This window comes from Beauveria bassiana, assembly GCF_000280675.1.
Source record: "Beauveria bassiana ARSEF 2860 unplaced genomic scaffold BBA_S00009, whole genome shotgun sequence".
Classification (NCBI taxonomy): domain Eukaryota; kingdom Fungi; phylum Ascomycota; class Sordariomycetes; order Hypocreales; family Cordycipitaceae; genus Beauveria; species Beauveria bassiana.
The window spans coordinates 920,627-942,054 of NW_007930844.1; the positions used below are offsets into that span (position 1 = coordinate 920,627).

Below are 21,428 nucleotides of genomic sequence, written 5' to 3' on the forward strand. Positions count from 1 at the left end.
AAGACAGACAGTCGTACGGCAACCCGTGCGGGGGCCCGCATGGCTGCATAGACTATTGGCGGCTGCATGCATGGAATATCGACGCCGTTGGGAACGGAGCTGGCACGCAATTGAAGCCCTGAGCAGCTTGCACTGGACTGGCAACACTGGTATCAGTAAGGGGGACCCCAACTGCGACGAGTCGGGGTCGAATACGGATCATAGCGTGCTCGGCGGCGGTGTCGCTCACTGCAGCTGACGTGGTTGCGCGGAGTTGAGCGGCGCGGAGCTATTGGATGCATGTCAGTAAGAAAACTTGCGAATGTTTGCGAACGGGCGCGATAGCAACATACTTTTTGCGACCCTGACAAAACTGCAGTCAGCGGCGCCGGCACGCATGTGACAATTGGCACATCCGCCGTTCACTTGAGGGAGCACGACACATTGCTCGAATGCGCCGCTACCACAGCGACATCTGTCGCAAGCGCTGTCACCCTCGCGAACCTCGCCATACATCTATCTGCTTGATGGCATCGCACTGCGTCTGGGCCACGCTGCCAATATCCAGCTGGGTCGAGCCAGCATTAATATGATACCTTATTTTCCGTTGGAGCAGGCGACGAGGCTACATGTATGTCAGACGGCAAAGCCAATGATCGGTGGCTAGAGCTACGCTATCTGTCGACGTAGGTAATAAACACCGTGCTGTGAATCAGAAGAAGAGTGCCAAACGAATGCAGAACTCCGGCCACATTCTCAGGCACTTATTCTTCCTCTGTACTTTAACAGTGTTCGTGTCAAAACCTCGGTTGATCTACACCCACACTTTGACATGTTTGACATACTGGCGCGTCGGACCCACGGCCTAACGCCACAGGCTACCTAGGTACCTAGGTAGGTACGGTAGGTAACGCCACAGGCTAACGCTGCGTGCGGTGCGCTGAAGTGGCAGCTACAGTGGGTTGTAACAGTGGCTTCACGAACCAAACTTACGTCACGGGGCTGCTGATGCAGGTTGCAACTTTGCGACAACACATTCCTCATATTACTTTTCGCAAACGTCCATCAGTACAGCTCGGATGGCTTCGAAATTCGTCGCCGAGCATGTTTAATACAGCAAGCCGCCCGCTGCCGGTGGGCTCCATCATCTTTTCGATCCTTGCGCTCCTCGTCGTGTCCCTGGTAGTCCTGCTCATTCTGCGGCACTACCTGCCGCTTCGGTCGACGCCAGGTTTCTACTTTGTGCCCATCTTCTTCGCGATATGGCTCCCGTCCGTCATTGTGCTTCTGGTGCCGATAGACCTGGCCTCGAGTGCGGGGACGGATGATGACGGGACGCGAGGTATTTGGCTTCCCGAAAGGGTCATTCTCGTCTCGTGGAGAATAACATATTGGCTGACATTCGCCTTGACTTGGTTTGTATAAGACGGCGTTCAACCATGTATACTTCTAACATGATGCAGGTTTATCCTACCGATCCTTGGCGAATACTCCGACGCTGGATATCGCGAGCCACACGACCGACTGATGTACTCGCTCCGGTCGAATGCCCAGTTCTACGCCATGGTGCTGGGTTCTGCCATAGTTGGGCTAGCGTACGTGGTTATTCGATATGACGTTACCTATGATTCCCTCAAGGGTGTCGTGATGGCTTTGGCCTACTGCTGGGGCTTAGTCTTTGCCATCTACCTCATGGGACACGGACTGGTCTCCATACCGAAGCGCCTGATTCGCGACGCCAACATAGCGAACAAACTACGCCGTCTTCAGGCAAAAGCGCCAAAGGCATACGAGAAAATGGAAGATTCCGCGACGTCGTTGGAAGAGATTGAAGCCCAAGTTGTGGAACTCGCGAAGCGCAAGATCGGCAGCGCCGCCGACTTTCGCGACTGGATTGAAGAGCTGCAAGAAATTGCCAACGTTTCTGAGACGAGACCGCTCGCCACGGCCTTTGATGTGAACACCATGGACCGAACTGTTCCCAATGTCATGACGTCAAAGTACCTGGCCGACCTCACACGACGGCTGATCCGGGCCAAGCACGCGAGGTCACGTTTTGTTCTCGAGTGGCATGATTTGGTAAACGAGGCCGGAAAAACGCAGGCAATTTTGGATTCCGCGGCGTCAAAAAAGCTCGATTTCGGAGACGTTTCACCTCACGCGGAGCTATGGGATAAAGCCAAGCTCCTCAACCCTTACACTAGGTATCTATGGCACTATCAGATCGCGCCGTACATGCAGATTGGCCTGGGAATACTACTCACCTTGGCTTCTGCATGCGTTGTTTGGTCTGAAGTAGTCAAGCTGCCCTTTCCCCACCTGTCAGTCATCCGTCTGAGTGTTATTCATCACTGGGTTGGCGACAGGGCTGAGGTGGGCTTCGCGGGGCAAGTCATTTCCGCTTTTTGGATTTGCTACATGTGTGCAGCGGCGCTCGTGACCATGACTGAAGTCAAGGTGTGGCGTGGGCGAGCCCTCGTGCGGCGCAACACTGGCTATGAAGCCGCTTTCTGGTACGCGATGCAGGTCGCCAAGCTGACCGTACCGCTGTCCTACAACTTCTTGACCTTTTTGTCCAGCGAAGTGTACACAAAGACTGCGTTCTACGGTTTTCTAGGCCGTCTGGTTGACTTTACCCACCTCGGTCGCTGGTTTGACGACCTGTTCCCCTACTTGTTGATCATCCCGGTCATTGCGGCCACGTTTGGCCTATACGGCAAAGTAAAGCGATTATTTGTCGGCATCGACTTGCTCGACGACGACGAAGAAAACTTGACCGGCTATGGCACGGGCTCATGGCGCGAGGGGCGTGACTTGATCGAGAGAGAGCTGGGTGGCGAGACCATTCGCCGTCGCGACGAGTTGTTTGCGAGACTGGCCACCGCAAGCAGCGGCAGCGGCCGGACCGACCCTGTTCTCTCGGTGCCGCCTGGCGAAAGCGCTTCGCGGGGCGCACCGCGGACTATTGGCGTAGGCTCGGCTACAGGTGGCCAAAGAGCGGGCGCCTCTGCCCGACGCTACTTGGACGATCCGCCCGAGGACGATGGCCTATTTCAAATCATCGGTCACCGCATGAAGAACACGGTGGATAATATAGAGACGCCTAAATGGTTCCAGGACCTGGGACAGGGCTTCAAGAAGCCAAAATGGATGGGCGGCGACGGTAATTCCTCCAGTAGCCAAGAAAGAAGCGATATACGGAGCTGGTTCGGCGGTAGTAGCAACAACAGCGAGGGTGGGCAGATTCGATTGTAACACTAGACTCGGCATCTTTCCTGGCTCTTTTTTTAAGCGAAATAGACTTCTATATAGGCACACTAATATCAAAACCTCTTATACACATTGAGAACCACAATCGTGTTCCTTGCCGGTACAAGATTCAGATGTATCAAAAGCCAACTCACTACTCTTCTTCAACGACAATGACATCGTCTTTCCAATCCTTCCATTTCTCCTCCGCCGTCACCGGCTTCCGAAAGCGAATCCACCGCGCACCACGCAGACTGTAATACCCCGACACCTTCTTCATCGCACGCCCCCAGCCCATCCGCTCTCTGCGCCACGCGCTTGCCGCCCGCACCATTCTGTCCCCATCGGCGACGAAGCCGCCAGCAGCCGCCTCCTCCGCCGCCGCCGCTACACCACCACCACCATCACCGTTACCGCTGCTCGTCGGCATCTCGATCCAGACCTCTGCCAGGCGCAGCCGATCCAGCCAGACAAAGCCCAGCGCCGCCGCGACCGCCACGACGCTCGCGACCCAGAATACCCAAAACTGGGCGCCCCCGGGTCCGTAGCGGCCCTCGACGGCGAGGATGCCCGAGACGATGCTGACGGGGAGCAGCGCTGCCCCGAGGTACGCGATGCGGTCGAGGCTGCGCGTGTCAGAGTCGGGATCGGCGGCGGCGGCGAGAGCAGCAGCGGTGGCAGGGGGCGTAGAGGGTGGACGGGCGGTGGCGGTGACGGCGGCGGCGGCGGCGGCGGCGAGCTGGATGCGCAGCTGCACCCGTTGCGAGAGCTCCGTCCATGCGGCGGCTGCCGGGCCCACGTGCCGGAGGCTCTGGCGGGTGCCGCGGCGCATGTTGTTCTTGTCGTCGTCGTCGAGATTACGCTCGAGCGCGACAGCATAACTCCAGAGCAACCGCGCGGCGGTGTCAAGCGGCAGGGCGCCGAGGCGGGCTGTCCAGCGGTCGTGGACGAGCTCGGCGAGCATCTCTTCCAGGGCAATCACCTGCTGCTGGGCATGGTCGATGGCGCTGGCGAGTTCGTCGTCGAGTGTCACGGTCGAGGCTGGCCCGGCAAGCTGCGAAGCGCCATGCCGTCTCGGCGCCGCCGCGCCGTGCTGCAGCGCCGAGCGTCTCGTCGCTGCGTCTTGGTGCGTCAGCCTCGGTGCCTCCACTTTGCGTCTCCTCCTCCTCTTTCGCTCGGCCTCCTCCTCCTCCTCCTCCGCCTCCCCCACGAGCGGCGTATCAACCAAGAGAACCGGGACCTGCGAAGACGGCCACAGCGCCGCTCGCCGTATCATCACGCTCTTGCCCCCATCCGTCGTCGTCTCCTCCGGGTATCGCGCCGTCCACCACCGCGCCGGACCTCGCGGACGACGACACGGCGCGCCCTGCTGCGCAAACGCTTCGATAAACGCGCTGTCGACGCCCGCGAGGTTCCGCAGCGCTTCGCTCACGTCGGTATCGAGGACGGCGTCGCCTCGGAGAACGATGAGCTGCTGGACACCGGACGGCGGCCCGCCGAGGAGCTCGGACCTCAGGTTGTCGACCGTATCGAGGCGATGCCGGTGGTGAGGATGCGGTGCGGTCCACTCGAGGACGTAGCCGATGGGCGTGATGTTGTCTTTGGTGTCGGGGGAATGTCGCGACGACGGCTTGCGACGACGTTGCGACATGCTGGGCCTTTTCGGTTTCGTGGACTCTGATAAAGTCGTTTCTTGCAATCTAGCGTGAATGATAGATATTTTCTGGACTAATTTAATGAGTTGCATCATATCAATTCGAAAAGTGCATAGCCATAGTATATAATCACTTCAGCCCGCGAGACCACATGTGCGCAATGGTCACGCAGCTATAGCAAAGCTGGGCATCTCTTGTCAGCTCTAAATCAGGCGACCAAACGATGGGCATAATTTTTCTCGACTGACCTGCAACTGCGATTTTCCTTCTTGACTGTAAAGGGCCATTGCTGTGGTGAGTCGCCGCTCTGCGATGATCATACGCCAGGTTTAAGGTGGTCATGCGCCACCAGCCCAGTCACCATGTAACTTTTTTTTCTCGCTGGAGACAACAGCTGATGGATGTCTGTTTAATTGAATGAAAGAAGCACCGGCACGTTTCGACAAAAAGAAGCAATGTTCACATGCGTATCAATAGATTCAGATGTCTCTGCAGAAAAATGGCAATAACTAGGAAAAACGATACTCAACAGGAAATATCAGTTCCCATCTTTGCCTCTCCATTTGTTCCCCAAACGCCGTTCCGAAAAAAAAATGAACAAAAAGTTCGCAATCGCCGCTGCCTTTCTTCAAAGTTTGCAAGGAAACCAAAAGTATTTGCTACAATGTGATAATCATGTCAAAGAGTTTTGGTTCCAGGGTTGGCAGAAGCGCAGCCATGGCGAGTGGGAGCACCCGGACAGCGCCATGGCGCCAATCTATCGAGTCGTGACGAGTGCGGCTCATGAGTAAAGACAGAAAAACAGGCTGAAAATACATGAAAATGAGAGTTAAATGCAACTCTAATCCCTCGATGCAAAGTCGTGTACACATATCTGCTAATAAGCTAGCCTAGCGGCGAGGTTCTGTGGCTATATTCGGATTCCGTTTTGATAGCTATGATGCTCGTGATGACCGTGATCGTCGCCGTCATGGTGTAGAGTGACGCTGTTGAACTCGAGGAACGGGTCTGCGATTTCGTTGCCTGGCGTGGACAGTCCACTATCCAGAGGGACACCTGGTATCTGCCTGGCACCGCTGATATCGACGCTTTCGCTCTCCTTGACGTTTCGGAAATTGACAGTATCGATGCCGCGGCCAGCATGAGGAACGATGGGGGGCTTCATATGTCGAATGAGTGCCCACTGTGTGGTACGGAAAAAGGGGTGAACTTTAATGTCGGAAGCGCCAGCTCTAGCTCCTAGTCGGCGGTTCTCATCCTTGATCAGCAGCTTACGGATAATAGACTTGCAAAGACTACAGACTGTTAGCAGGAGAATGAAGATGGTGCGGTCAATGTGTGAGCTGGCGCAATGACTTACTTCGAGATTTGTGGAGCACCAGCGTGGTCAGGGAAAGGAATGTCCTCGCGAAGAATGTTGGCAAAGGTGGCATTGCGATTCTTGCCCTTGAAAGGAGTTGTGCCGTAGAGCATTTCGTAGATAAGAATGCCGAGGGTCCACCAGTCGACGGCACTTGTATGACCGCTACCTTTAATAACCTCTGGCGCAATGTACTCCTCGGTGCCGACGAATGAGTTTGTGCGGAAGTTGGCGATGCAAGATCTTGTATCGATGGTTGGAAGAGCGTCGGTTCGCGCACCATTCTTGCCGACAATCATGGTTGGTTTGCCGCCGAGGTCAGACTGTTTTGACAAGTCGAAATCCGAAAGCATAATGTGCCCGGACTGATGCAGAAGAATGTCTGCGAAATGAATTAGGCGGATGTTGGAAATGGCAGGGTGCAATGCGACTTACTTTCGGGCTTGAGATCTCTGTAGATGAAGCCCATAAGATGCAGATATTCCAAAGCGGCCGTGACTTCGGCAGCGTAGAATCGCGCGTCATCTTCGGGAATGCACTTTCCGGGGCGAGTCTGGAGGGCGCGGAAGAATTCGCCACCGCTGCAATACTCCATGCATAGATAGAGATGATCCTCCGACTGGAAAGAGTGGTAGAGGGTGACAATGAAGGGGTGGTTACTTGTGGCCAGAATTTCTTGCTCAGCGAGGGCTCTCTTGATCTTGTTGCGTTTGATCATCTCTTTCTTGCTCAAGACTAGAAAGATTGTTAGCTGATTGCAAGGGGACGGACCGAAGATGAGGCATACCCTTCATGGCATATAGACGATTGCTCTTCTTTTCACGGACGAGATAGACTTTTCCAACGTCTCCCTTTCCGATAAGCTTGATCTTGTCAAAGCTGGAGGGACTAACTTCAACGTTGCGGACCTTGATGGAATTGGAACTATAGGTTCGGCGGAAGGCGGCATTGGCAGTTTTTGGTAGCGGAAGGGCGCCGAGGGTATCTTCATCATGCAGACCGGCGGCGTGAGCTTTGGCTTGGGCGGAGACGGAACCGATGAGACCAAGCCTGCCGGAGTCGGGGTTGTGAAAGACGGGATCCTTGCCAAGCTCGGCGGTACCCGGACGCTCGCCGCCCATGGCGACGACCTTGTCGGCATCACTGACAAACATGCCTTGAGCATTGGGGGCGCTAGCGACTCTTCGCAACCTGCGCGCGAGCTCCTCTTTGGTCTCGGCGGTGGCGTGTTGCTCGGGACCGCCCGCGGGACCGGAGACGTGCAGCGAGGGAGTATCGGGGGGGCTAGGGGGCACGGAGCTGTCGTTATGATGGCGGAGGCCAGGCTGGCCCTGATGGACAAAGTAAGGGTTGGCATGAGCAGTCGGGCTCATGGCCTCGTCGAGCTGGTTACCCTCGCTAGCGACAGTATGGGCGCGAAGTCGGCCGACGGTATTGCTAAAGAACTTTGTGTGGCGCGAGGGCTTGGGACTAGCAACATTGTCGTGGGCATTGGCTGTGGTGACTGTGTTGTTGGAGGAGCCGACCGAGGTCGAGGTACTCTTTTCCTTGTCGCCAGGCGCCGGGCTGTTGATACGAAAGAAGTTGCGTAATCGATGGCTCACCTGGCCAGAGGAGCCATTCGTATTTTTGGGAGGCATGGTGAGGGCGGTCGGAGTGAGGAGATTGGTAGATCTTGGACGGGGTCAGAGTGACGCATTCAATGCCATGGCTTGGCTGGAGGTGAGAAAAAAGGGCGGAAGGATAACGGTGATGTGCTACGAGCCGAAGCAACAGCGGCAGGGCAGAGCCAGTGGGAGGGACAGGGACGAGAAGAGGAACGGGAATCGAATGATGATGCCAACGAGAGGGGAGGGTGGAGATGGACAGCGACACAAAACGTGGGTGGCACCAGCGGTTCAAGTTGCTGAGCAATCAGTGCTGATGGCAGTGGTGGCCAGTTGTGATTCCGAGCCTGACAACAGCCTACCGTCCCTGCTAAAAGTGCCAACCTACAGGCTCGAGCAGCCCCTGAAAAAGAGAGTCCAGTTGGCACTTTGGCACTGCACCTGGGAGCCAAATACCTGACCTACCAGAGCCAATTCGCTGTGGGGGCTCCTGGGGAGCCGGGCCGTGGCTGGCCTTTGGCTGGGGTTGCCCCACGGAATGAGGTCAAGGCTGCCTTGCCTTGAGTTGCAAGTACTTTGTACCTATGGTGTGAATAGCGTGTACCTCTCACACCGCATAGCCAGGTGGCTGTACATTCAACACCAACCCATAAACTGCCTTGCTATATGGCACATGTATTCGGTTCACCATATTGAACTCCGGGCTCGTCAGTCAACAGCGCCGAAAATTTCATCTCCCTGTCCAGTTGTTGCACACTGGCAGATGCTGGGCAAGGCGCTAGGTAGCTCAGTTTCTCTAGTGCGTGTACGTATTCGCTATGCCAGCAAGTGCCTCATTGATCAAGCGGTATCAATTTCAACAGAATCCAAACACAGGCAAATATCAAAAATCTACATCTTGTACCACTCGCACTTTATCCTTGAACGACTCGGTAACCAAAAAGAAAAGTCATTTTCGACATGCTTGACCCTTTCAGTGAGTGACCCAAGGGCCCAGCCCCAGTCGATACCTACGTAACCTGGACCCTGTTCAACGTGGCTGCGCTGCCAAGCGATCAATATTGCTTCGAGAAGTCTGCAGCTGCAGCTCCCACTCGGCTGCTTTGAAATACGACAACCAATTGTCCGGGTCAGTCTCCCCATGCACCCCCATGATACTAATTACGGAGTACAGATTATAGTTAGTTGGAAAGCCTGTCAACCTGTTGTTACTACCAAAGAGTCGCTTGCTTCCCATCCGTCCCGTGTCACCCCATTCCATCACGTCTCCCCCCTTGGCGCTAGCCACTGGCGAGCAAGTCACTGGTTCAGAACAAATATTTGTCTAACCTAGATCATAATGAATAATGAAGCATTTCATTTCTCTGGCGGCCTCTGCCAATTTTTCTCTTCCAGGGGCGTCTGGCCGAGGGCGCGTCAACAGGCAGTGCTCACCTATCAAAACCACCCTTCTCTACCGTCTCATAGCATGACCAGCATTGTCTCACTCATTACGTGCATTAACGCCGACGAGAAAGCATGCGCACTCCACATGGCAGGCTTGCCACCTTTTTATTCATGTTATTACTGCCAGTGCCGAAAAGTAATTCATGTTATCTCGAATTGACATGACAACCTTATGCATCCAAACTTTTGAGCTATGGCCTTGGCTTTTAGCGGCCTGCCATCCCAACGGCTCCCGGGCTCTGTGCGCAATACCTTAGCCTCCGCCAGTCCCTAATCCCTCTCCGCCTTATTCGCCTTGCCGCGTAATGTGCTTGGCGACAACCTCAGCCAACCAAGCCAGCCTTGCGATGATTTCGGAAACTTTCCTACAAGGCCTGCCTGTCTAATCTCGGTCGAGTCGGACCGCGCTTCCACGGTCTCTTCTATTGTCAGCCCGGACGAGGCCCTATGAGTGAAAGAGAGGAAAATACTTCTATAATGATCATTTTTAATTCTCGAAATAATACAACTATCGGCCTATAGGTAGGATAGTAGGTCTAGCCTGGTCTTATTGAGGGGAGACTGCCTTGCAGGGCGTTGCATCATCTAGCCCAGCTATTGGCCTCACGTATATACGCGGCCCATCAATTCGGCATTGGTTCCGTAATGGACACAGAAGAAAAGTGAAAAATCATCTCAAAATGTTGGAGCCCATCTAAACTCCGAACCCATGTGCCTTGTATGAATCGCCGCAACGCCTGATTATCTTCGACTGCGTCATAGGCCTGACCCCATGTCCTCGTCTTCAGACGCGTCCGATGACTGTGAATCCAAGTTTTCATCTCGCCGCAAAATAAGCTCTTTCAGCTTCCTCCTATTTGTCCTGTACGTCTGTAAATCTTCCACTAATTGATCTCGCGTCGAAGGCGTCACTTGGTTACCCTCCTTGTCTTTTAGAAAATCGGCCACAGCCTCCGCGTCTGCCTCGAGCTTGATGCTCCAGTTCCAGCTGTTTTTCGGTCCATCTCCAACATGCCAAGTCATGGGCACCAGGTGCACCTGCTCTAGGTGCGTCGCCAACGCCACGCCATCAATTTGCCGCGCGACTGATTGCTCGCCGCATTTACCCCATAAGCAGCAATGCTGCTCTCGAGGTTTTAGGTGAATTGCATCGACATGTCGGCGAAGTGTGTCCATGTTATGCAAGTTGGCCTTGCAGCCGGACCACTCACACAGAAACCCTATAAATGTTGGCTTCAGCGCCTGATAGAGCTCTCTCGGCGTCCGTGGATCAGGCCGGGCGACAGTCCTGCGACGGCGCTTCAGCGAGTAGTTTGGAATGTGCTTTTGCCGGCCAGACCGGCCAACGTGCACAACTGATCGAGATCCAGCGCCACCTCTCATTTGGCCATAGGACATGCCGGCCTTTGATCCCTTGGGGCGGCCTCTGCTCCTACGAGGTGGCTCATCTTCCGTCGTAGCCGTTTCTAAATTCACGTTAGCCATTCATATCCGCTGCAAATGTGTGACCTTTTCTTGCCTGTGATTGCCACTTCATAGTCGGCGTACTCGTCCACTTTGATGGGCGACGTCCTCAGTACCACGGACACCGGAGATTGTGCCGACAGAGTTGGTCTTTCGTGCATGGGCTGTGCAACAGGGGTACTTGCAGCGAGGGCCTTTTGAGCAACTGCATCCTGATATGCAGGACCAGGTATGGCGGCGAGGCGCGATGAGTTGTCGACGTCAGCGTTGGGGTTGCTGTCTACCTTGGTAGGTGTGGCGTGTGCTCCTGGGAAAGGCGCGTAGTGCTCACTCATCTCCATGACCGCGCCACCAGCATCGCGCTCGTGACTCGAGCAGGTCCCAATCTGGCAATGCTCGCAGGTCGAAAATTTGACCCCAAAGAAATGACTAGACTGCGAATTTTCAAGCGGGCAGCAAGCTGTGCGGCTGGCGACTTGGGCCAAGCAAAACAGGAAGCTTGATGGTTGGAAGTGGTCTAGCCCTGCGTTTGTAGCCCATGCTAGGAGCTTGCACGGTCGCCGGCCGCCGGCCGCCAGCCGCACCGTACCAGTCGGCGTTTGGAAAACGAGACTAGCCAGCCAGCTACGGCGGTTGGGTGGCCCCAACACCAGCCTCGCATCCACTGCGAATATCCTGCAGCCTGCAGGCTGCACAGCTCTAATTCCCGCCCGGCGAGCGAATTTCTTCAACTTAATCATCCACACCGACCATCTCAGATCGTTTATGACCGACTTTACTAGCTCGGTCTGACTCTATGGCAGTCAACTCATCGCTAGCGCCGAGTGCATCCCACGTTCGCAGGTGCAATGGTGTTTGCTAGTCAAGGACACTGCGATTCCTTTGTATTGCAATGAGAAGCACAAGAACAAAACAGCATGCTTCCTGGCTTATCAATCTAGGTCAATGCGGCTCCACGGTCCCATATGCCGATCGTCGACCGGCATCATGCGTCCGGAAGCTGTAGCCTAGTCGCTAACAGGGCTGGACCGCTGACCGGGTACGCCATGCGTACGAATTCGAGTCACTTTTGCACAAAGAGTCACTGCACACGTATCCCCTTACCAGGCTGACGCCAGACTCTACGTGTCGAATTGCGTCTGTAGGTCACTGCAGACCGCCGCCCTAGTGATAGGCATCACTGTCATATGTTACTCATGTTCGTGGCTGCCCGAGCCAGTGGCATTAACGCCCTAAGTATTCTCGCCCAAGCTTTCCATGGCATCCCATCGCAAATGCCGGATTAGGCATTTCATTGGTTGTCGATCGCTCCAGTCTGCAGACTGTGCCAAACTCATAGCTGCCTGTTCTGCCCTGCCGACATCCGAGCCGACACAAGTAATATCCGCAGAGCCCCAGGCTTCTCTCTTCAAGTTCCTCTTCACTATCTTTCTTCCAATGCTTCCCAATGAAATCATGTACCATGCCGAGGAAATCTTACAAGGTTATATCTCTCAAAATACGGCCTAATTTCACCACTGGAGGTGACGTCTCACACCTATCGGTCACTTATACCATCCCCAGATCCGCCCTGGCAGACCCCAATCCTCATCTAAACTACACAACTTGGTTTGGCAAGTTTGCCGCCCATCCATACTTAGAGTCCGACATATTTGCGACAGATAGCATCGGAAGGTTGCCATTTATATTTGTGGATGAAACGAGCACCCTACAACAATGGCGTCTCGGCAGAGATCCTGTCAGCGACTTGACCATGAAGATGGAGGTTCTCCCTCGCAAGGTTGATATTCATACTGCTTCTGGTCCGAGGGTCGACTTGCGCTCCGATCAGGGAGGCCTCATTGGCACAGGTGGCTGGTTCTTGCCCCAAGTTGACCAAGACGACTTTTATATCCATACTGTAGAATGGGATCTGTCCGAGGCGCCCGCAGGAACGCGCGCCATCTGGACTTTTGGAGAGGGACCATATCGTATCGAGCATCTTGGCACCATCGACACCTTTGCACGCTCTGTTTTTATGGTCGGGAATGTACAAAGTTCCCCTGCAAGGCCGCAATTGCGCCCTTTACCTGGCACGTGCACTACCTATTGGTTTGGAGACCTCCCGCCGATTCTTCAACGCCTCAGAAGCTTCAATACAGATTTATACACGCCCATGGCAGACTTTTTCCAGGACGTGGATAGCTCGTATCGTATCTTTATTCGAACCTCTCTACAAGGCTGGGGCGGTTCTAGCTTTCTCGTCAGTTATATCCTCGAATATAGCGACTCCATATTAGAAGCAGCGTATGATGAAGTCATGAGCCTGCTTGCACATGAAATGGTACACAGCTTCACGTCTTTATGTAACGAGGACGATGGTACAGGAAATGATTGGTATTTCGAAGGTGCGCTCTATTTTTCACTTGCTTCCTTGTTGTGGACGCTTCGACTAACACCGGACAGGTATCGCCAATTATTACGCAACCTTTCTACCATACCGCTTCGGCCTCGTCTCGCCGTCTTATGTGACTACGAGGGTTAATGGTAGCTTGTGCAGATACTACACCAACCCGGAGATTAACATTCCTATGAGCGATGCGCTGAAATATTTCTTTACATCCTGGTATTCCAAATGGATACCATATGATCGTGGATTTGTGTATCTCCTTTTAGTGGATGATCAATTACGGCGCCTACCAGGTGAGCCAGATTCCAATGGCTCTGGTTTGTTCGACCGGATAGTCGTGGATCTCTCAGTGAGATGGAGGCGAGGCGAAAAGGTTCAGCAAAAGGATTGGCTGGCGAGCATTGGGTACTTTTTACAAGACAGAGTCGAGTGTGCTGCTCAGCTGCGGGCCGTCTTGACGGGCAAACCCAGCATCAGCCTCGCAGGCCGGCGTGTTGGATCGACGAAGAATATGCTTCGCGAAACTAGACAGTACGTCCTTCAGTTTGGATACAGCAGACCGTCGGTGACGAGTCGTGTTGTTGAGGGCGTGGTGCCTGGGTCGCATGCAGAGCTTGCTGGGCTACGAAACGGCGATGTGATTTTACGAACAGGGTCTACCACCGAGGCTGCGCAGGGTTCTCTCACAAAATACTTTGTGCTCGTTGAAAGGCATGGAGAAGAGTTGACCGTCGAGTATTTCCCCCGAGGAGATTTGGAAGTGTCGTGTTGGCAATTGGAAAGCTACAAAGAGGACTTTGTACCCGCGAGTTTTATACGTTAGATTGGTTTTGGATGTTTGATCAAAGAGATGGGGGGTTGGGCCTGCGCACGAGACTATAATATCATGGCATGCAAACTTGTTTGTCTTTTTCATACTCACTCATGAACCTCCTTCAAACTCTTGAGATGACCGTAGTCATCTTTCTAGCCTTTCGAGTCTGCTGTTCTTGCAGCCAAAAGGCGCTACGCTCGGCATCAGCCCACCACTTGTCGAACCGAGTACGAAGCCAGCTTTGCCGCCTGAGTTTTGACGTTGTGGCCAGGCATGCGCGAACTTTGGATCAGGAAGCACCCCGTAGACTTGAGTCATCTGCGGGAGAGCGTGTCCCATTACTTCACCAAAGCGTGTCTTGTGGTGTATGGGATTCATTGCCCGGAGACTGCGCTTGTGCTACCGCTCAAGTCATGGTTGATGATGCACCGAAACGTATCAGGTTTTCACCTCCGACGATGGCGATCACTTGCAAAAACTAAGAAAAGGAGAAAAGAGCAACGCTGGAATGGCTATCCGTGGGCTTTCGGCAATGAAAAAGACGCCATCGGGCAGTTGACGTGATCAAGCTTCTGGCAAAACACCATGTAAGTGCACTATCCGCGTCTCGTTCATTCAAGCAGGATACTGACTGATCGATAACCGTTGGCAGGCGTGAAAGCTGACTCGGATGGCGTATCGAAACTACTTATGTAGAATCCGTCATGCCAATTTACAACGGGTTCGTCGCGCCCTTGGTTTAAGCTTCAGGCTCACGACATCGCGGCGCTGCGGGGAATGCCGAACTCCCCGAAGAGCTAACACAAATAGACTAACCATCTCCAAACTTTGGGTGACATTTTACGTTTATCGAGAGAACAAGCCGCACGCAACATACAAGATCAGCAAACCCCATATTAATCAGCGAAAATGATACAAGAATCCTTAGCGATGGCTCTATCAAGGCAGCATCGCGCTGGCGCCATTTGTCGTCATCTTGTCTATTTGTAAGCATCGACCTACAAAACCACCGCTCTGATACACTATATATGTATACCCGAGTTGTCCTGTTTTAATCAATATACCTTTATTCGACTTGAGCTATCTTGTTTTCCCTTCCCGAGTAAAACCAACTAGCCAAACTACCACATCACCATGAGCAAGCCTACATTCTACGCCATCGTCGTCGGCGTCGGTTCCGGCACCGGCGCCTCGGTCGCGCGGCTCTTTGCCAAGGGCTATCCCATCGCGCTGCTCGCGCGCAAGGAGTCGAGCTACGCGCCCGTTGTAGAAGCCATCACCAAGGCGGGCGGCACCGCCATCGGCATCGCCACTGACGTGTCCGACGCCGCCGCCGTCGACGCCGCCTTTGCCCGCATCGCCAAGGAGTGGCCCGAGGGCAAGCTCGCCGCCGCCGTGTATAATGCCGAGGCCGGCTTTTCCTACAAGCCCTTTCTGGAGCTAACCTCTGAGGACATTGACCGCAGTCTCAGCACCGGCGCGTACGTATTTCTTTCTTGTTAAAATAGAAAAAAAAAAAAAATGGAAGAAAAAATTTGCTAATGACTGAAAATAGAAAGGGACTATTCTATTTTGCGCAAAAGACGATCCCGCAGCTGCTCGACGTCGTCGCCGCCGGCCCTGCGCACCCGCCGACACTCATCGTCACGGGCGCCACGGCCGCGCTCCGCGGGTCCGTCCGGTTCGCAGCCTTTGCGGCGGGCAAGTTTGCGCAGCGCGCCATTACGCAGTCCCTCGCGCGCGAGTTTGGCCCCCGCGGCGTGCACGTCGCCTACGCCATCATTGACGGCGGCATCGACACGCCCTGGGGCAAGGACCGCGTCGTCAACGGCGGCGTGGCCGACGGCAAGATTAGCCCGGATGCTGTACGTGTTTCTGCTCAAAATCCGGCACCCCCCCTTCCTACTTCTTGTGCGAGATGGCACGCCAACTAACACGAGAGCCCTTATAGATTGCCGAGAGTTACTGGTATTTGCACACACAGCCTAGATCGGCATTTACACAGGAGATTGAGCTGCGTCCATTTGTGGAAAAGTTCTGATAGCGTCTACTTTGATAAACAAATGATATACGATACACCATAACCAATGAGAATACAAACAATTTGTAGGAATGACTGTAGGGAACGGGCCACATGATCAACAGCCGCAGCATGCACCTCTTTAAACTTCCGTCTCAACGTCTGGCTTGCGACCGTCTAGCGCCGTTATGTTTTTCACTTTGCGCGCGAGAAACTTGACCTCGTCCTTGGCAAACTGTACGTTACGCATCGGTCGCCACTGCATGAGCCCGCGCTGCTTGCGGTGCAGATCGCGGCTGTTCGAGCGGTAATCCTTGATGGCTGAGATCGGGCCGTGGCTCTTCTTGGACGCATCACTCGCGCCGGTGGCGGCCGTCGTGGTGGTCTCGAGCGACGCGCGACCGTCAGCAGTATCAACGAGGCTGCTCCCTGTCGTCGCGGTGGGCTGCAGATCCGCCGGTCCTGCTGCCGCCTGGCTAGTGATGGGAAGGGGACTATCGCTGGTATCCTCCTCGCTATCCGCATCGTCATTGCCTTGTTCATACTCGTCTTCGTCGTCATCACCATCCCCGTCCCCGTGCTTCCTACCAGCCATGGCTTGCGAGGGGTCTTGACCAAAGGCATTGGACCAGTCAGTGCCATCCTTGGCTAGCCACCTCTTGCGCTCTTGTTCGCTGGCTTGTGCCAGAACATCGCGTCCCTGCGTCAAAGAGTTTTCATGAAGCTCCTGAGTCAGTGGTGGAACCTCTGTCTTGACTTCCTTCTCACGGACACCCTCAGCATAGCAAGCCTCCCAGGTTTCGATTGTCTCGCGCGAGTCATTGTCGCTGACGAAGCGAATGTGGTCAGAGTCTGTGCCGGGGGAAAAGCGGCCTCGGAATCTGAGGCGGCCGATTTCTTCAATGTCAAGATCGGGTACTTGTCTGAAATTCTCCTCAGTGATGTAATTTTGTGAGAGACGCAGGGGATTATTGCATTTCCATAGCGGCACATCAAACTCTTGCTCAGTGCAGTCCGTGAGATCCTTTAGCCAGATGGCGGCGAATGCATCCGAGTGCCTTTTGCCGACGGGGTTGAACTCGAGAAAGATGGGCGACCTGTATCGGTGGCGGACAGGAAGACGTATCTTCTGGCTGTGACCATTGCCACTCACGTCGAATGTCAAGCCATCGCCCTCTCTCGTCGAGCATGAACGTCGAACGCTGGCAGTCGAGCCACCAGTACGTAAGCGCAACTTGGCTTTTGACGCTGGCGCCCAGCCCACAGCCTCGATCTTGTCGGATGTAAGCTCAAAAGTACCAATTTCCCAGCCCATTTCCGGCGGCGGCAGGCGCAGCTCCACAGACTTGAACAATAGTGAGATGCGAGCGCGGCCAAAGCCAATGCCGCCGTCCAGGGGGTACCATCGCGTAACTTCGCTGCTTGTTTGAAGAATATCCGATACCTTGAGCGGAATGACACCGATGAGCGGATCATGTTGTCGGTGACGGGCATCGCGGACCGCAACGGTGACGATTGAGGAGCGCCAGTCACGAATGAATTTCTCAGTGCCTGCGTTGAAGATGGGCTGCGAAGAGACAACTTTAGTTCGGGTTTTGTAGGCCAAATCGTCATTGATGAGAATGGTGCAGTAGGAGCTGGGTAGCTTCTTGCTTTCAGCCTCCTTTACTTCACCGGCCTCGGGGCGAGCTGGTTCATATTCCTTGCCCTTGCGATTGCCGTCTGAGCCACGAATGTTGGCCAGTTCGAGGCCGACAATTTGGTGCACAACGACACTCAAGATACCAGAGGGCCAGAGCGGGTCAGGTGGTGTGTGCAGAGCTGCTTCATTCTCGGCTGTTTGAGGCACGGCATTTTGGCGCTCGGCGGGTTCGGGCTTATTCTTGATCTCATCAGGCAGGTTGGGGTTCTTCTCATCAGTTCGCAGAGCCTTGCGGAAGAGTGTCTTGCCGAAGAAGCCAACTTCCCAGTGCAACTCGCCCGGCATGCTGCTGTCCGCATGCATTCCCTTGAGTTTGGAAACTTGGGGGAAGAACTTGCCGGGGTGTTGAATAAGCTCTAGGATACTAAGTTCGATCTTGCCCACAACATCGTCGGCCGAGGATCGGTCACTGTCCCAAAGTTCCACTGAGAGTTGCTCGTCTGCTTGAATAATGTCGGGCGTAACCAAAAGGCCACAACTTTCGCCAAAGTACGGATTAAGATCATCCTGAATGACGCGGGTGCAGAATTGTGGTTTGGAAAACTTGCTCCAGCTGATGGTAATGTACGGGTCTGAGCCACCGCCCTTGCTACCACGCTGATCCTGCTTGCTCAGATCGACTGCTTTGTTGATACGGATATACAGGACACCCATTGCCATGGTATCCTTCTTGATGTCATCCCCCGTAAGCATGCTGCTAACATCGAGGGTCAAGCTCTTCGGTGCGACATACATGGATGCCGCTGCCGAGATTGCCCAGTTGACAAAGTTGGAAATGAGTGGCAGGTTGAGAATGTTGACACCCTTTTGGATCATTGGAGTACATCCGGCTTGGACGTTTGGGACGCCCATGAGAGTGACTGTCATGGTCTTGAGGAATGGCGGGTCCGGTGTAAGCTGTAGTCGTAGGCGAGCAGTGGCCACCAGGCCTTGCAGCTCAACCCAGACAGGCAGAGGAACACCAAAAAGCCCACGGATACCCAGATAGAAGACAAGCTGCATGCCCATGTTGCGAGCCTTGGAGGCGACGTCTTCGCCAGAGGGCTTTGCGTGGTAAGCAACAGAAACCTCCATGTTGTAAAACTCGCCGGCTTGCTCCATGGCAGCCATTTCGTTGGGGTCCATGGTCTTTTCGTTTTGCTTTCGTATATCGTCCTTGATATCCTGGACATGCGAGTCTGGAAGAGCTCGCATGTTCAAAATGCGAAGCGGGTTGCTGCCCTGATGAATATCGGCAACGCGAATGTTTTCGATGATGCCGGGGACAGAAGCTGCCATAACATCTTCTAGACTACATAGCTGTTAGATCTTTCACGTGGCCCACGACAAGAAGGTGTGTCTGTGTCTGGAAATAAACTTACGTGTCACCAACAGCAGCAAAGACCTCGGGATTGATAAGCCCCCAAATGATGCCGATGGCGGTATTCAACCACTCCACTGATTCAGGTATGAGGTTTACTTTGGCCGTCTCGCCACGCTCTTTCTCGCTGGACCACTCAACATCACGGCCCTGGCGAATGAGCTCCTTGCACCAGAGAAAGACACCAGACGCGACGCACAAGCCGAGAGGTATCAGTCCAAGGAGCTTGCCACCAAAAAACTTGCCGACAAAGATGATGGCTACGAGGATGCCAATGCACAGCCCATTGGCGCGTTTCTCGAGGCTCTCATACATGGGCTCGTAGCTGACGGACGGGGTTTTATAGAAGAGGACCGACGTCTTTTCGCTGCGAATTGGCACGTCGGAAGTGGTTCCCTCTTGCACAGGGTCGGGTGGTGCAGAAATGTCCATTGTTTCGCGGTATTCCTCACGAGACATGTCCATGGGTTTGGGGACGGTTGTGTCTTTGCCGAGATTTTCGTTTGGAATTGACATCTACAAGAATAAGGTTAATAGGCTGTCTCGTAGCCGGTATCCTGATGAGTTGATATTTACCTGAGGGTCTTCTGCAGCCTTTTGGAAGTCCAATTTGGCGTCACGAATTTGCACGTCCTTGCCAGTGACGGGATCACGCACCCAGCGGGCGTCCTTGCGCTCGGCCTTTTCGTCGTGCTGCTGATGGGCTTGAACTTCGCCGTGTTTCTCATTGCTCTTCAAATTATTATCAATCTCGGCGTCCCGCTGTTGCTTCTCGCGGTCGAGCTGAGCCATGAATTCCTGGATATTGGGGACGCGGTTGCGGCCAGAGTAGTGCTGGCCCGAAGGCACAACGTGATTCTGTTCATTCATAGTGAGAGATGCCGCGGATTTGATGCAGAGAAATGTGATGTTGTAAATCAATAATTCAAGGTCAATGTTCTTCTCTCCAGTAATGCTTCTCTTTAGAATGTTGCGTGCATTGGACCAGCAAAGCGGCAGCAGTTTTCGTTCGCAGGTAGTGTAGCTGGCGTCAGTATGAGGATCTGCTTAACCAGCAGCAACCAGAGCTTAACTACAGCAACGAGATTGAGAAGAGAAGAAGAATGGATCAAAAGATGCAAAAGGGAGAGAAATCCTCCAGAATACACAAGGGCTTGTTGTAAACGTCGCTGCCTTGGCTGGGCCAGTTCAAGCTTGCTTGTACCGTATCCATGACGTATTCACAGTGGTACCGCAGCCGCTAAAAACGGCAATCAGCATGTTTATCGTAGGCGGGGTATAGCTGAAATTTAAGGTGTGCATTTGAATTTCTGCATTGACATACTTGCATTCAAATTTAGCTAGTCAATCATGATTAGACTTTATTGCCCCCGTGCGCTAACACTCGCGCCGCCAAGGTACCACGCGCTTGACACCATCGCAAGAGCAACATCAGCACAATCGTAAAGACAGCATCGGCCCATTACCGGCGGCCAGAGAGGCCACATAGTGATGCCTGCGAATGTAGGATTCAGTGTTTAGGAAAAAGTGATCGCGAAATCCACAGAGGGCAAGTATCTGTCACGCAGAGCAGTTATGATGCAGAAAGTAGCGAGCTTGACTTCTTTTTTCCAAGGTCGTCCGAGTGAGCATCTACGCTAGTCCTTTTTAGGGATAGCGCTGAACAGCCCGCTACTGGTATTTAGAGGCACGCTGAGGCAGAACCCGTTCGCCGTTCAGGATGGAGAAGAGTACCATGCGAGCCTAAATGCCAATGAAGTCCGTTCCGGCGTCGGGAATGGTCATTTACATAGGTTTGAAGGCAGATTTCTTCTTTCAACTCTCTTTATGTTTTACCGATCCTCCAAGTCTGTTTAGCTTTACTGATTTCCACCACGCCATGGCGTCTCTAAACTATCAATTATGGCTTTGCGGTCTCGACGCGGCGGACGCCTCAGCTGTGCCAACCGTACTTTGAGGGTTAGCAGGCCATTCTTTTGGCCAAAGTATGGCTTTGGGCTGCGGGCGCTGCCTATCAAACTAAAGTACCGGGACGCAGCCACTGACGGCACCAAAGCGCCGCCACTTGAGGCCGATCATTCATTTTCAGACTGCTCTCGAGTCCTGACCGACGACGTGGAAACCGCCTCCCAAGTAGCGGGCATCTATGAGCTAGGTACGAATTCGCTTTCCTCATTCTGGGGAGTTTATTGCCGTGCCATGTGTGGCCAAGATACATTAAACCCATGCTCTATCCACCTCCGGCGTCGGGAGCATTTCTCCACCCCCCGCCTTCTGATAGATCTGATAATCGACTATTAAAGTACTAGATCTAGGTATGGAAAAATAGTATCAAGCTACTCGACTTTTACCAGCGAGGCCTCTGGCTCATCAGTCACATGCC

General features: G+C 53.8%; 7 protein-coding genes across 7 annotated transcripts; 3 read left to right on the forward strand and 4 right to left on the reverse strand.

Moving 5' to 3' along the window:
* Window positions 1-1,626: 1,626 nt before the first annotated feature.
* On the forward strand, window positions 1,627-3,234 carry BBA_04289 (LMBR1 domain-containing protein; the record flags this gene model as incomplete). The annotated part of the gene is made up of 1 exon (XM_008599386.1): window positions 1,627-3,234. The coding sequence occupies one exon, from the start codon at window positions 1,627-1,629 to the stop codon at window positions 3,232-3,234; it is 1,608 nt and encodes a 535-aa protein (XP_008597608.1).
* Window positions 3,235-3,382: 148 nt separating this feature from the next.
* On the reverse strand, window positions 3,383-4,879 carry BBA_04290 (uncharacterized protein; the record flags this gene model as incomplete). The annotated part of the gene is made up of 1 exon (XM_008599387.1): window positions 3,383-4,879. One exon carries the CDS (start codon window positions 4,877-4,879, stop codon window positions 3,383-3,385), a length of 1,497 nt encoding a protein of 498 aa, XP_008597609.1.
* A 914-nt stretch (window positions 4,880-5,793) lies between these two features.
* Window positions 5,794-7,883, reverse strand: BBA_04291 (protein kinase NRC-2; the record flags this gene model as incomplete). Its single annotated transcript, XM_008599388.1, has 4 exons — window positions 5,794-6,178; window positions 6,244-6,625; window positions 6,679-6,978; window positions 7,031-7,883. 4 exons carry the CDS (start codon window positions 7,881-7,883, stop codon window positions 5,794-5,796), a joined length of 1,920 nt encoding a protein of 639 aa, XP_008597610.1.
* A 2,169-nt stretch (window positions 7,884-10,052) lies between these two features.
* BBA_04292 (AT hook motif family protein) lies at window positions 10,053-11,101 on the reverse strand (the record flags this gene model as incomplete). The annotated part of the gene is made up of 2 exons (XM_008599389.1): window positions 10,053-10,762; window positions 10,942-11,101. 2 exons carry the CDS (start codon window positions 11,099-11,101, stop codon window positions 10,053-10,055), a joined length of 870 nt encoding a protein of 289 aa, XP_008597611.1.
* A 1,121-nt stretch (window positions 11,102-12,222) lies between these two features.
* Window positions 12,223-13,972, forward strand: BBA_04293 (peptidase M61 domain-containing protein; the record flags this gene model as incomplete). Its single annotated transcript, XM_008599390.1, has 2 exons — window positions 12,223-13,147; window positions 13,206-13,972. 2 exons carry the CDS (start codon window positions 12,223-12,225, stop codon window positions 13,970-13,972), a joined length of 1,692 nt encoding a protein of 563 aa, XP_008597612.1.
* Window positions 13,973-15,097: 1,125 nt separating this feature from the next.
* BBA_04294 (short chain dehydrogenase) lies at window positions 15,098-16,004 on the forward strand (the record flags this gene model as incomplete). Its single annotated transcript, XM_008599391.1, has 3 exons — window positions 15,098-15,444; window positions 15,519-15,828; window positions 15,915-16,004. The coding sequence occupies 3 exons, from the start codon at window positions 15,098-15,100 to the stop codon at window positions 16,002-16,004; spliced, it is 747 nt and encodes a 248-aa protein (XP_008597613.1).
* A 121-nt stretch (window positions 16,005-16,125) lies between these two features.
* BBA_04295 (C2 domain-containing protein) lies at window positions 16,126-19,915 on the reverse strand (the record flags this gene model as incomplete). Its single annotated transcript, XM_008599392.1, has 3 exons — window positions 16,126-18,976; window positions 19,047-19,561; window positions 19,622-19,915. The coding sequence occupies 3 exons, from the start codon at window positions 19,913-19,915 to the stop codon at window positions 16,126-16,128; spliced, it is 3,660 nt and encodes a 1,219-aa protein (XP_008597614.1).
* Window positions 19,916-21,428: the final 1,513 nt, after the last annotated feature.